The sequence below is a fragment of the Mesoplodon densirostris genome, chromosome 11 (assembly GCF_025265405.1).
Source record: "Mesoplodon densirostris isolate mMesDen1 chromosome 11, mMesDen1 primary haplotype, whole genome shotgun sequence".
Taxonomy (NCBI): Eukaryota; Metazoa; Chordata; class Mammalia; order Artiodactyla; family Ziphiidae; genus Mesoplodon; species Mesoplodon densirostris.
This window is the reverse complement of record NC_082671.1, coordinates 27364513-27378958: the sequence shown is the minus strand read 5'-3', so window position 1 is coordinate 27378958 and position 14446 is coordinate 27364513. Positions and strand designations below refer to the sequence as shown.

The window sequence follows — 14446 nt, the reverse complement described above, 5'->3', positions numbered from 1 at the left end:
GGAACTGGGATGAGGTTCAGGTGAGGTTACTTTAATCTGGGATTGAAAAATGTGAAATGATAGACATATATCCTATCAGAAGTGTGAATTAGTTGTTGTTCTGTTATCTGTTATGGTGCCTGACTACTGAGTAGCATCAGTAGCTAATGCTGGATGTTATACACAGATTGGAATTTGTAGAGGAGGCAACTTTTTCATAGTATCCAAGCATTTTGAAGATGCCAGCCCCAAATCTTGTGGGCATGAGGGAAATGCAACCTGTATAGTGTATAGATAGAAAGATGGAACAAAAGCATGTTACTGCCTAAGAGCAGTCGTCTCCAAACTTTTTATCATCCACACCATTAGTAAAAAATTGAGCATGTACTTCTAATATATGTGAATAATATTTGAATACCTATTTATAGGCAATATACATGTTACTATACTACATTTATGTACATAAAAATAGAAATGTAAAAACATGAGATTAAATATAAATATATATGTATATAGCCACTAAGTGTTCTAATAACATTCTTCTCCCACCTCAGTGGATTATCCTGTACCCTGCCAAGGGCACTCCTTACTTTTGAAATAGTTGCTATAAAGCAGTAGTTCTAAGACTTAGGTGTGCATAAGAATCACTGAGGATCTAGTTAAAATGAAGATTCCTGGACCATAATTCCAGAGATTCTGATACACTCAAAAAGAGTACATTCACTTATGTCCTTATTCATGGAAGAGATTATAACTGAAAATTCTCCATTAAAAAAATTTTTTTAAGGACTTCAAACATGTGAATTTTTTTTATTGATTTACAGTATTATATTAGTTTCAGGTTTACAATGTAGTAATTTGATATTTTTATAGAAATGCTACATACAAAGTTATAAAATATTGACTGTATTCCCTGTGCTATGCATTACATGCTTGTAACTTATTTATTTCAGGTGAAGGGGATTAAGAGATACAGATTACTAGGTATAAAATAAATAAGTTACAAGGATGTAATCTCCATTTAAATTTAAAGTAAAGTCATCTTGAGGAAAAAACTGTAAAGTAAAGCAAAGGGAAGTAGTTTATACCAACCTTCTGTAATCTGCCTACACCAAATATTTAATTTGAGCAATTACAACATCAAGTTGTTAAAAAAAGGAAAGGGGCCTATTTCTTGGGTGTGGTGGGCAGAGGAGAAAGCCATGGTTTCAGCTGCCTGTCTCCTCTAATCTCATCCCTAGTCCCAGGGTGATAGCTGATCTCTCTTATGTTTTCAGCTGTGATGCACTTAATGTTAGTGGCCCTTTTTTGAACCAATATTTGGCTATGCAAGATCTCAGATTAAAAAAAAACAACAACCAAACTTGTTCTGGAAGATGTCATGGGCTGAATCTGTTAATCCAGGACCCCCGCCACAGTAGTCTGACCATGTTATGTCCGTGGTCCAGTCTCTTTCCATTGTCCCACTTCTCCCTCCCTCCTTTGCCTGTTTTCATTGCTAATTTACTCATGAAGTTGATTTATTATTAGAAGCCAGGCTTAGCTGTTACTGATTTAACTGTTCTGTCTTATGCAGTAAGTCAAAGTTAGTAAAACCATCCTACCCTAATAGTCAGTCTTCTTGGTTGAGAATAAATGAAAAAAACTTCTGGTCAATTTAAGCAGAAATGGAATTTAGCGGAAGGATAGTCGTAGCACACCAAAGCAGTGGGAAGGCTGGAGTTGGCCAGAGCCAGCCAGGATTCTGCCATAATAGTGGTCTGCTTAGAAGGCCAGTGCTGCCTTGGTCAACACTTGGTCCTAGGCTGCTGCCTACCATAGTCCAGACTCCAACACAGACCCTGTCCCCCCTACCCCCACCCCCCAAAACTGGAACAGCTTTGTGCCTTCTAGTTTCTCCCTCAAGATTCAGAGTCCTGGTCTTGAGCATCTGAGTAGCCAGGTCATGCACACATGCTGTAGCTGTCAGGAATGTGAAAGGAAATATTTCTATCTTTTAGGTTTCACTTTAGGAAGAGGCATTTGCTTTCCTGAACAGAACTCTCAGAAATTTTATATTCAGACAATTGGTTGTATTTCAAGTGATTGTCTTACATAACAAATTATTTCCCAGTATCTATGATTTCCGTCTTATTTTGCTTTTGGTAAGGCATATATCTGTATTACTAGCTTTTGAATGTATTAAGTTTTAAATAATGTTACAGAAAAAAACTTTATTCAAACTTCCACGGTGAATATTAGTTCCTTTTAATAAGAAGGGAAAAAAATAATTAACTTTGAAATTAGACTTTTTTGTTCGGTGACATGGTAGGAATTATTTGAAATTTTTGTATTGAGGTTTGTGTTTTCTGATTGTATGTTTAGGTATAATTTGCTTTTGAGTGAGGGTAATAATAATAAATATGTGTACAAATGCAAGAACATTCCCTTTGGACTCTTCTACTTTGAGTATAATTGTCTTGAGGTAAATTAAGAAAATACTGTACAAATTTTACAAGCTTTGTAAATTGACGAAATACTGTCCAGTATATAGTTTGTAAAAATATGTGAGACAGACAGATGTTTTCACTTAGATTAATTAAGCTCTCTGAAGAACATTAGTTATTTGTAAATTTAAAATCCTGTGTAGGAGCCACATACAATATATAAACTATACTTTCTATATTACAAAATATAAAAAATATAATTTTTCAGTATTATAAGTAAGTTTAGTAAAAACAAATCTTTGGCTTGTCTTATTGAGTAGGGGGCAGATCTTGGTAAGAAACGGAAGGTGGCAAATAGATGTAGCTGAAGATGTGAATGCTGAGAAACAGATGCTCAAAAGTACATTAGATGTAAAACATGTGTGAGTGTATAGCCTAAATCCTCTTCTGAGTGGTCTCTGTGTTTAATTTTTGCTATTTCCTGGGATTCTAACTAGAGATTTTCTTCTTTCTAGAATTCTATGAAGAAATTCTTTCACTGGCATATAGTTTAACCTGCCATGGTATTTCTCCTCAAATGTGGCAACTTCTAGGTATATTATATGAGATTTTTCAGCAGGATTGTTTTGAATATTTTACAGGTATGACTTTGACCATGTAACAGTTTTGCTTTCCTGTGTCTAAATAGATATTATTTTCGAGTAAAGGGTGGTGCTACCATAGGAGTGTTTTTCAGCCCTAGGAATAGAGGTAGTAGGAGGGAGACCATATTGCCTACTGTATCTTAAATTACTTTGCAGTCAGAGTATATATCCATATATTTATTAATATTTTCTGAATATCGACTATATTCCAAGTATTGTTCTAAGCTCAGCAATACATCAGTGAAAAAAATAGACAGCCCTTGCCCTTTTGACACTGCCATTCTAGTGGGGGGAGGGAGAGGGTAGGAAACACACAGCCAAGTAAGCAAATATACAGTATGTCAGATGGTGATGAGTGCTATGGAAAAAGAAGAAAATTAATAACAATCACTATAATAAATGATGAGCATTTTAGTCTTTCTGATCTACAATTTCCTCATTTACAAAAAAGGTGGATTTAACACTTTCATTTCTAGCATTTTGTGGTTGCAAGGAAAGATAGTAATGTGTGGGTGCTACAGAAATATGCTTTCAGTGGTAATAATTTATTTCTACTTCTGTTACTCAAGTCTCACTGGGATTTTGAATTTTTTTGCAGACATGATGCCTCTTCTGCATAATTATGTGACAATAGATACAAATACTTTACTATCAAATCCAAAGCATTTAGAAATACTTTTTACAATGTGTAGAAAGGTAAGCATGTCCTAATCATTTGTCATAGTGATTCTTACTAATGGTTTACTTACTAATGTTTACTTACTAATGTTGTATTTTACTTCAGGTACTCTCTCAATTTGTTTCTTATACATTTAGTTCTATATTGCTCTCATAAACATATATTTGTCATTTAGTATTTTCAAATAGAGTTTGGAATTATAATCTGAAAATTTCATATTGTGTGTTATACTTAAGAATGTTTGCTACTTTTATAGCTGTGTACTTTAGAATGCTTAGGTAAATAATTTTCTTTGTGTTTTTTCTTTCAAAAATGCAGACTTGCTCCTTGATTAAAAAAGAGTGCTAGGAAAATACCACACAGTTTGTCAATTATTGATTTTTCTTTTAATTGAATGTATATATTAGAAGACACTAGATATAGGTAATTTGAACATCAATAACATAAGACAAAAAATTGGAATAGTTGGAAAAACGGCATCGTTTAGCTCAATACAGGATAATTGGTAAGCCACATAATGGCTACTGTTGTATTTATGCACAAACATAATTGTCTACTATGTTATCTTTGTCACAAGTTAGATTTGGCCCTCTTGGTCATATCTGGGAATCATTGTTGAGAAATGCTTTCCTCCTCTTTTAGGTGAATATATGTATCAATATATACATAAATATAAAACTGTATTGCATAGAGATGGCAGATTTTAGAAAGCTCAAATACCCAGAAACCTAAGTTTGGCCTTGGAGTTGGGAGTAAGATAGCTAGTGTACAACCTATTTGCCTCCCTAGAAGAGATGTGTACCAGACTCTGTTAAAAGCGCTGAACTGATAATCAGTTTATCTGATGGAAGTCTCAGTTCAGTCATAAAGAGCCTGGGAGATTTTGGGAAGTCACTAAGTTTCATCACATGTAAACAGCAGGAGTAGAATCACGGTTTTTGAAGACTCATATTGCTCTGTAATAACCCAGCTTGTTAAGTCACAATCACCTGGCTGTCTTCAGTTTTTTCCTAGGTTATAGAGACAGCTGCTAGTGAGGGAAAGGGGAAGAGAAAGCAAAGGTAGAAAACATAACAATCCTACATTGTCCTTTATAACTCACAGTTGCTCTGTATTATAGCAGATATAGTAAAAGTGACGTTCACAGTGATCTCCTTCTACTTGTCGAGTAGTTAAATATATTTCTTATTTCTGGTCTTATTATTGAACTCTTACTGTATACTGGTATTTCCTAAGCACTTTATACACATGAATTTATTTAATCTTTACAACATTATATCACCTTTTGTCAAAGAGGAGACAGGCATTTTGCATTGTGCCTGAGGTTTAGAAAACTGACCTAGTCACATAGCTGTTATGTGTTGGAGCCAGATTTGAATCCTGGTAATCTGGCTCCAGAGCCCATTTTTTAAGCTACTGTACTATATTTTGTTTCTCTTCCTTTTGTGGGGGGACAAAACCTCAAACCATCAAAACCAGCAAACAAAGAAACCAAGTAAATGCAATTTTGGGAAAAGGGGCTGATTTTTTTCTTTCTGTATCATATAATCCTATGACATAAGTATATTACTATATTTCTTTTTACAGATGGGGACTAAGGTACAGAGGTTAAATATTGGGTGGGCCAAAAGGTGCGTTCGGTTTTTTCAGTAAGATGGCTCTAGTAGCATTTAGTTGTCTTTAACTTCATTCAAAACAATTTTGTTAGGGCTTCCCTGGTGGCACAGTGGTTCAGAATCTGCTTGCCAATGCAGGGGACACGGGTTCGAGCCCTGGTCTGGGAAGATCCCACATGCCGCAGAGCAACTAGGCCCATGAGCCACAACTACTGAGCCTGCGCATCTGGAGCTTGTGCTCCTCAACAAGAGAGGCCGCGATAGTGAGAGGCCTGTGCACCACGATGAAGAGTGGTCCCCTCTTGCCACAACTAGGGGAAGCCCTCGCACAGAAACGAAGACCCAACACAACAAAAATAATTAATTAATAAACTCCTACCCCCAACATCTTCTAAAAAAAAAAAAAATTTTGTTAGATTGTATGTGACAGCTGTCATATCACCGTGAGTTTAAAAAAAGACTTATCAAAATTGGTGAGTTTTTGTATAGCCGTTTTAATATTAAAGATGGAAGAAAAACAACATTTTTGGCATATTAAACTTTATTATTTCAAGAAAGGTAAAAACGCAACTGAAATACACAAAAAGATTTGTGCAGTGTTTGGAGAAGGTGCTGTGACTGATCAAATGTGTCAAAAGTGGTTTGTGAAGTTCCACGCGGGAGATTTCTTGCTGGCCGATGCACCACGGTCAGGTAGACCAGTTGAAGTTGATAGCGATCAAATCGAAACAATAATTGAGGACAATCAACGTTATACCACGTGGGAAATAGCTGATATACTCAAAATATCCAAATCAAGTGTTGAAAATCATTTGCACTAGCTTGGTTATGTGAATTACTTTGATGTTTGGGTTCCACATAAGTTAAGTGAAAAAAACCTTCTTGACCATATTTCTGCATGCGATTCTCTACTGAAACGTAATGAAAATGTTCTGTTTTTAAAACAAATTGTGAAGGGCAATGAAAAGTGTATACTGTACAACAGTGTGGAACGGAGGAGCTCGTGGGGCAAGCAAAATGAACCACGACCAACGGCACCAAAGGCTGGTCTTCATCCAAAGGAGGTGATGTTGTGTATATGGTGGGATTGGAAGGGAGTCCTCTATTACAGATGTCCCCAACATTTTTGGCACCAGGGACTGGTTTCATGGAAGACAGTTTTTGCACGGACCGGGAGCGGGGTGGGGGAATGGTTTTGGGATGATTCAAGCACATTATATTTATTGTGCACTTTATTTCTATTATTATTACATTGTAATAGGTAATGAAATAATTATACAACTTAACCATAATGCAGAATCAGTGGGAGCCCTGAGCTTGTTTTCATGTGCCACTCACTGATAATGTTTTGATATGAGTCTGCAAGCAATTGATTTATTATGGTCTCTGTGCGGGCAAGCCTGTCTGCTAATGATAACCTGTATTTGCAGCCGCTCCCCAGCGCTAGCATCACTGCCCCAGCTCCACCTCAGATCATCAGGCATTAGATTCTCATAAGGAGCGTGCAACCTAGATTCCTTGCATGTGCAGTTCTCAGTAGGGTTCACACTCCTATGAGAATCTCATGCCACTGCTGATCTGACAGGAGGCAGAGTTCAGGCGGTAATGCGAGCGATGGGGAGCGATGGGACCAGTGGACTGCTACTGGTCCATGGCCTGGGGGTTGGGGACCCCTGCTCTATTGTGAGCTCCTTCCAGAAAACCAAACCATTAATTGCAACAAGTACTGCTCCCAGTTAGACCAACTGAAAGCAGCTCTCAACGAAAAGCGTCCAGAATTAGTCAACAGAAAACACATAATCTTCCATCAGGATAACGCAAGAGCACATGTTTCTTTGATGACCCAGCAAAAACAGCTTGGCTGAGAAGTTCTGATTCATCTGCTGTATTCACCAGACTTTGCACCTTTGGATTTCCATTTATTTTGGTATTTACAAAATCTCTTAATGGAAAAAAATTTCAATTCCCTGGAGGACCGTAAAAGGCACCTGGAATAGTTCTTGGCTCAAAAAGATAAAAAGTTTTGGGAAGATGGAATTATGAAGTTGCCTGAAAAATGGCAGAAGGTAGTGGAACAAAAGGGTGAATACGTTGTTCAGTAAAGTTCTTGGTGAAAATGAAAAATGTGTCTTTTATTTTTACTTAAAAAACTGAAGGCACTTTTTGGCCCACCCAACAGCTTTTCTAAAAACACAGCTCATAAATGGTAGAACTAGGATTTAGACCAAGGCATTCTGGTTCCAGAGCCCACATGTTTAGAATCTAGATCTAGAAACACTGCTCTTGAGGTAGAATTTTAAGTTTATGTAAATAGGGTTGGTTCTTGGTTTTGCTAGCTACCTGCTTATGTTTCAGCTCACTGATCCATCTGTTTTCCAGCTTCTACAATTTTATAGCTGTCTGGTTTTTTTTTCCTTTTCTCTGTCTTTGTGGATATATGCCTCTAAAATATCTTTACCTTTATTTTAATGGCCTTTGGGAAGGGATAAAATTGAATGGGGATGTTCAATCTGTCATCTTTATCTGGAATATCTTTTAAATTCAGTTTTCTTCAATTGTATTTGTCTAGGAAATTATCCAGTTCATCTAAGTTTTCAAATATATAAGGAATATAATATTGTTCATAGTATTCTCATTTTTAATCTTTCCTTTATCTGTATTTGTCTTTCATAATGTTTTAAAAGTTTGCTTTCTTTGCTTTTTAAAAATAATTTTGGCAAAAGTCTACTTAAGTCTTTTTTTAATGAATCTATTTTTGATTTCTCTTTGTTTTACCTCTTTTTGTTTATATTTCTAATTTCTATCTTACTTTTATTCTCTGGGTTAAGTCTATTCTTTTTCTTATGTCTTGTGTTTGAACCCTTATTAATTTTTCCATATTTCTTTATTTCTAATATAAACATGCCTCTACTCTATAAATCTCTCTTCTGGGAACCTTATTATAAGGCTACCACATTTGGTGTATGAACATGTGCACTGTATAATTGTTCATATCAGTGAAAATGCAGAATTGACATTAGGGGAACAGGCTGGTAAGCTTTCTTATACTCATCTTCTGTAATACTGTATAGTCCTAAATGGTTATAATGTCTATGGAAAGTACTTCAATTTATGAAGTCCAAATGAGGAAATTAAAAGGTGTGTAATATTAAATTTATGGTTTCATTATGAAAAAATGGGTGCATATAGACAAGAATTCAAAAGGAACAGAAAAACACAGGGTGTATTTAATTGTTTAAGAAGGAGGTTATTTTGTTTTCTTTTGATTTCATTGTATTTTATTGTTTTGATGCATTCCATAAAGGGAAGCTTCATTTGTCTAGACAGTTAACTCATATAGTCTATTTTATTAATCCAAAGTTAAATAAGTGAATTATTACACCTTATAAGGAGTCAGAGTAGATAAAGAAGATAGATGAACTTCATTTTGAACTTCCTTCTTTGGGTTGGCAAGGTATACCTATGACGCAAGCAACGCTGAGATTCTAATGGCTGAATTTTTATGTGATATTTACTTCATGTAGACTTGATTAAATTTTTTGCAACTGCTATTTACTGCTGAGTGAAATTTTAATTATTGCAGGTACTATGTGGAGATGCAGGAGAAGATGCAGAATGTCATGCAGCCAAACTTCTTGAAGTCATCATTCTTCAGTGCAAAGGAAGGGGAATTGATCAGGTAATATATGTATAGAAAACATCCTACTTGATGTTTACATTTAAAATGTGCATGTCTGCTTGATGTTTTGTTTATATTGTGATGGAAAATTATAAAGATAGCCTATAGTTTATGTTTACTGGTACAAATCCTATGACAAAAATACCCAGTGCAATTTGGCATCATATTTAAGAAACCATTGCTAAATTCAAGTTCACAAACATTTTCCTCTAAGAGTTTTATGGTTTTAGCTCTAACATTTAGGTCTTAATTCATTTTGAGTTAATTTTTGAATATGGTTTGTGGAAGGGGTACAATTTCATTATTATGCACGTGGATATCAAGTTTTCTCAGCACAATTTGTTGGAAAAAAACTATTCTTTCCCCATTGAATTATCTTGGCACACTTTGTGAAATCAATTGACTGTAAATGTGAGGATATATTTGTGGATTCTCATTCAGATTTGATTAATTTTTTTGTCCTTAATCCAGGACTGCAGTATCTTTATTACTGTAGCTTTGTAGTAAGTTTTGAAATTAGGAAGTTTGTGTCCTTCAATTTTGTTCCTATGTAAGATAGTTTTGGCTATTATGGTCCCTTGAATTTCCATATGAATTTTAGGATCAGCTTGTCAATTTGAGCAAAGAAGCCAACTGGGATTGTGATAGGCATTGTGCTAAATCTGTAGATCACTTTGGGAAGTATTGTCACTTTGAGAATATTTAGTCTTTCAATCCCTGAACATGAGATGTCTTTCCTTTTATTTAGGTCACCTTTAATTTTTTTCAAAAATGTTTTGTAGTTTTCAAGTACAAGTTTCTTTCGTTAAATTCTTCATAAAATATTTTATCATTTTTAATGCTATTGTAAATGGTATTGTTTTCTTAATTTTATTTTCAAGTTGTTTATTGCCTGTGTTTAGAAATACATTTTCTATATTTATGTTGTTTCTTGCAACCTTGCCGAATTTGTTTATTAGTTTTAATAGAGTTTCAGAGAATTTCTTAGGATTTTCTGTACACAGGGTCATCTCATCTGCAGATAGAGTTTTACCTTTCCAACTTGGGTGCTTTTTATTTTATTTTTCTTGCCTAATTGCCTTGGCTAGAACCTTCAGTGCAATGTTGAATGGATGTGGCGAGAGGAGACATTTTGTCTTGTTCCTGATCTTAGGGGGCAAAGCATTCCTTTCACCATTAAGTCTGATGTAAGCTGTGGGCTTTTCATAGATGTCTTTTATCAGATTGAGTGTGTTCCTGTTTATTCGTGGTTTGTTGAGTGTTTTGATCATGAAGTCATGTTGAATTTTATCAAATGCTTTTCCTGCATCTATTGAGATGATCATGTGGGTTTTGTCCTTTATTCTGTTGATACGGTGTTTTGCTTTAACTGATTTTCGGATGTTAAGTCAACCTTGAATTCCTGGTGTAAATCCTTCTTGATCATGGAGTATGATCCTTTTTATATATTTCTAGATTCAGTTAGGTGGTATTTTTTTAAAACTATTTTTGTACCTGTATTTATAAGAGATATTGATCTGTAATTTTTTTTTTTTCTTGTGGTATCTTTGTCTGGCTTTGGAATCAGAGTTATGCTGGCCTCGTGGAATGAGTTGGGAAGTGCTCCCTCCTCTTTTATTTTTTGGAAGAGTTTCTGAAGGTTGGTGTTTTTTAAATGTTAGAATTTAGCAGTGAAGCCATCTTTGCCTGAGCTTTTTTTGTGGGTAGTTTTAAAATTACCAATTCAATCTCATTATTTGTTATAGGTCTACTTGTATTTCTATTTCTTTTTTTTTCTTTTCTTTTTTTTTTTTTTGCGGTGTGTGGGCCTCTCACTGTTGTGGCTTCTCCCGTTGCGGAGCACAGGCTCCGGATGTGCAGGCTCAGGGGCCATGGCTCACAGGCCTAGCTGCTCCGTGGCATGTGGGATCTTCCCGGACCGGGGCACGAACCCGTGTCCCCTGCATCAACAGACGGACTCTCAACCACTGCGCCACCAGGGTAGCCCTCTATTTCTTTTTGAGTTAATGTAGGAGTTTGCATCTTTCTAGGAAGTTGTCCATTTCATCTAAATTAACTAATTAGTTGGCATGCAGTTCATAATATTTCTTTTTGTTTTTGTAGGTTGGTAATAATGACCCTGTTTTGTTCCTGATTTTAGTAATTATTATCTTCTCTTTCTCTCGTTCTTTTTCCCCCTTTTGTTAGTTGAGGTAGAGGTTTGTCAATTTTGTTCATCTTTTCAAGGAACCAATTTATGATTTTGTTGTCTGTTTTTTTGGTTTGCTATTTCATTAGTTTTTGCTCTAATCCTCATAATTTATTCCCTTCTACTTGCTTTGAGTTTAGCTTGCTCTTCTTTTTCCAGAGTCTTGAGGTGGAAGTTTAGGTTATTAGATTGAGATATTTCTTCTTTTTTAATATGGGGATTGATAGCTATAAATTTCCCTCTAACCACTGCTTTAGCTACGTTATAAGTTTTGGCATGTGTTCATATTCATTCATCTCAAAATATGGTCTTATTTCCCTTGTGATTTATTCTGGACCCACTGGTTATTTAGGAGTGTGTTGTTTAATTTCCATATGTTTGTGAATTTACCAGAATTCTTTTTATTAATGATTTCTAATTTTACTCCATTGTAATTGGAGAACATACTTTGTGTGATTTCATTCCTTTTAAGTTTATTGAGGCTTATTTTATGGCCCTGCATGTAGTCTGTCCTGGAGATTGTTCCATGTGCACTTGAGAATAATATGTACTTTGCTGTTATTGGGCTGAGTGTTCTATAGATGTTGTTAGATCTAGTTGGTTTATAATGTTGATTAAGTCTTTTATTTTTTGCTGATCTTCTACCTAATTGTTCTATTCATTATCGAAAGTGAAGTATTAAATTCTCCAACTGTTATTGAATTATCTAGTTCTCCCTTTATTTCTGTCAGTTGTTTCATGTATTTTGGGGCTCTGTTAGGTGTATGTATGTTTATAATGGTTTTATCTTCCTGATGAATTGACACTTTTATCATTAAAATTGTCTCTCTTTATCTCTAGTAACACTTTTTGTTTGTTTTGATGTTGTTTTTGTCTAATATTAGTATATCCATTTCTGCTTTCTTATGGTTGCTGTTTGCATGATATATCTTTTTCCATTCTTTTACTTTCAACCTATTTGTATCTTTGAATTGACCCATTCACATTTACTGTTGTTACTGATACACACAGATTCAATCTGTCATTTTATTTTTTATTTATATGTCTCATGTTTTGTTGTTGTTCCCCTATTCTTTCTTTACTGCTTTCTTTTGAATTAAGTACATATTTTCTAATGTCACATTTTAATTCCTTTAATTTTTTTCCACTATTTAAAACATTTTTCTTAGTGGTTGCTCTAGGGCTTACCATATATATCTTACCTTATCAGAATATACTTCAGATTGAGATTAACCTAATTTTTAGTGAGATATAGACACATTACTCTTATATAGCTCTATTCCCTCTTCCCCCTTTTTGTACTACTGCTGCCATATATATTGCATCTATATATGTTATAAATCCAACAATACACTGTTTGTAATTATTTCTATTTGCAATTTTATTTCAAAGAAGCTAAGAAAAAAGGCAACCAAGTATATATCTACAGATATACACTTGTTATATTAGCCTTCTTATTTACCATTTCTCAGTTCTCTTTATTTGTTTGCTGTGGGTTGAAGTTACCATCCGGTGTCATTTCCTTATTCCAGTAGAATCTTGCTTCTACATCCTTTGTATTATTAATGTTGGATATATTACATTTTACAGTTTCAACAATACAATTCTAACATGTTATTTTATGGGATTGCTTTTTAAAACAGTTAAGAAAGTGAAAGAAATACTATTTTTACTATTTTTTATAATTACATAATTACCTTTACTGGAGTGTGTGTGTGTTTGTGTGTGTGTGTGTGTGTCTGTGTCTGTGTCTTTATTTGTCTTTGAATTACCCTCTGGGTCACTTGCTTTCAGCCCGAAGAACTTCCTTTAGTATTTCTTGTTGGATAGGTCTGCTAGCAATGAGTTCTGGTTTGTTTTTTTTTTTCTGAGAATGTCTTTATTTCATCTTCAGTGAGGTTGAGGTCTGAAGGTATTAGTTCTGTTCTAAGCAAGTAGCATTGGGAGTGGAAGATTAGAACAAGATTCATAGTGGGAGTCATTGCAGACATTGCATAGAAAACACCAGAAAAAATAAGACATAAGATGAGGGCAGGGAGAAGCCTGTGAGCACAGGTTTACCTTGGAAAATAGATGATCTTTTTCACAGAATCAGAAAGTGTAGATACCAGGAGATGGGAATAGAGTGATATTACTCAAATGGTGACCATCTAATGGTGTCAGTAGGTGTTCATAAAAAAGTGTATTCAATGGTCTGGGGAAAACTGGATAAAACAAAATTCACTTCATTATTGCTTGAATTCTTAGTGCCTTTATCTGGAAATGTGCCTAAGGGGGAGTGGTTAGTATTCTGTGTTTTCCAAATTAATTTAACAGTGGAATCTTTTTGTTTTCCAAACCCAAGGAACATCTATTAACTGTTGTGACAGTGCCGTTTAGATAATGCTGATATAGAGATCTGTCTTGAGGTAGAAATAAGGGATGTGGAAACTTAAGTCCAATGGCTTTATTTTCGCAGTTAAATAGGAAGAGTTGTAGAAAATGAAAAAAGTTGAAATTTCAGTTTGGAGGAGTCTAGTAAGTAGTAAAGAAGAATTGAATAAAAGAATTGCTTTTAGCTGGATAGCCTCATTTGAAGTTAGCAAGTAAGAATTTCATATGTAATGTATGTACAGTGGGTTTCTACTCCTAAAACTGGGTTGTTAGAGGGATTGGAAAGTTGGTACCCGAGCATTTCTATGTCAGAAAGTTAAGTGAGTTAACTCACTGTCTAATGTTAGTGAGGTTACCATTACTGTGCTGAAGGATTGTAATGCCTTAGAATTAAATTCCTCAATATTTCCTGTAAATTGGTAGTTAGATCTAGAGATTTGGTTGGATTCAATTTTGATTTTTTGGCAAGAATACTTCATAGGTGGTGTTGTGTATTTCTACTAGGGACAGAATGGTTGTCTCTCATCTTATGATCTTAGTGCTGTTGGTGATGATATTCTAATTCTGTCATTCCTTCTTCATTTATGAGTGGAATTACTTCTATGAAGAGAAGTGTTTTTTCATTAATTATTAGATTACTCTGAGGAATAGTTTGAGTATTTGCCTTTATTTGTCATGATTGAGACAATATGTTTGTTTCCTTATGCTCCATCTTTGGAGCATCCTCCAAAGATGACCAGTGAGGTGTTTTTTATGGGTTTTTTTTTTTTTTTTAGCTTTTTAGTATTATTTGACCTTATAGATTCAAATTTATTTGATACACATCAAGTATATTCAGTATATTTCAGGTATACAAAGTTCT

At 34.7% G+C, this 14446-nt stretch overlaps 1 protein-coding gene across 2 annotated transcripts in view; it reads left to right on the top strand.

Moving 5' to 3' along the window:
- The window catches only part of IPO8 (importin 8), a 69320-nt gene that overhangs the window by 36512 nt on the left and 18362 nt on the right, over positions 1 to 14446 (top strand). For both annotated transcript variants that reach the window (XM_060112931.1, XM_060112930.1), the window contains exons 18-20: positions 2921 to 3046; positions 3648 to 3745; positions 8928 to 9023. In XM_060112931.1, the coding sequence (XP_059968914.1) occupies positions 2921 to 3046; positions 3648 to 3745; positions 8928 to 9023 (320 nt within the window). The remainder of the gene's footprint in view (positions 1 to 2920; positions 3047 to 3647; positions 3746 to 8927; positions 9024 to 14446) is intronic.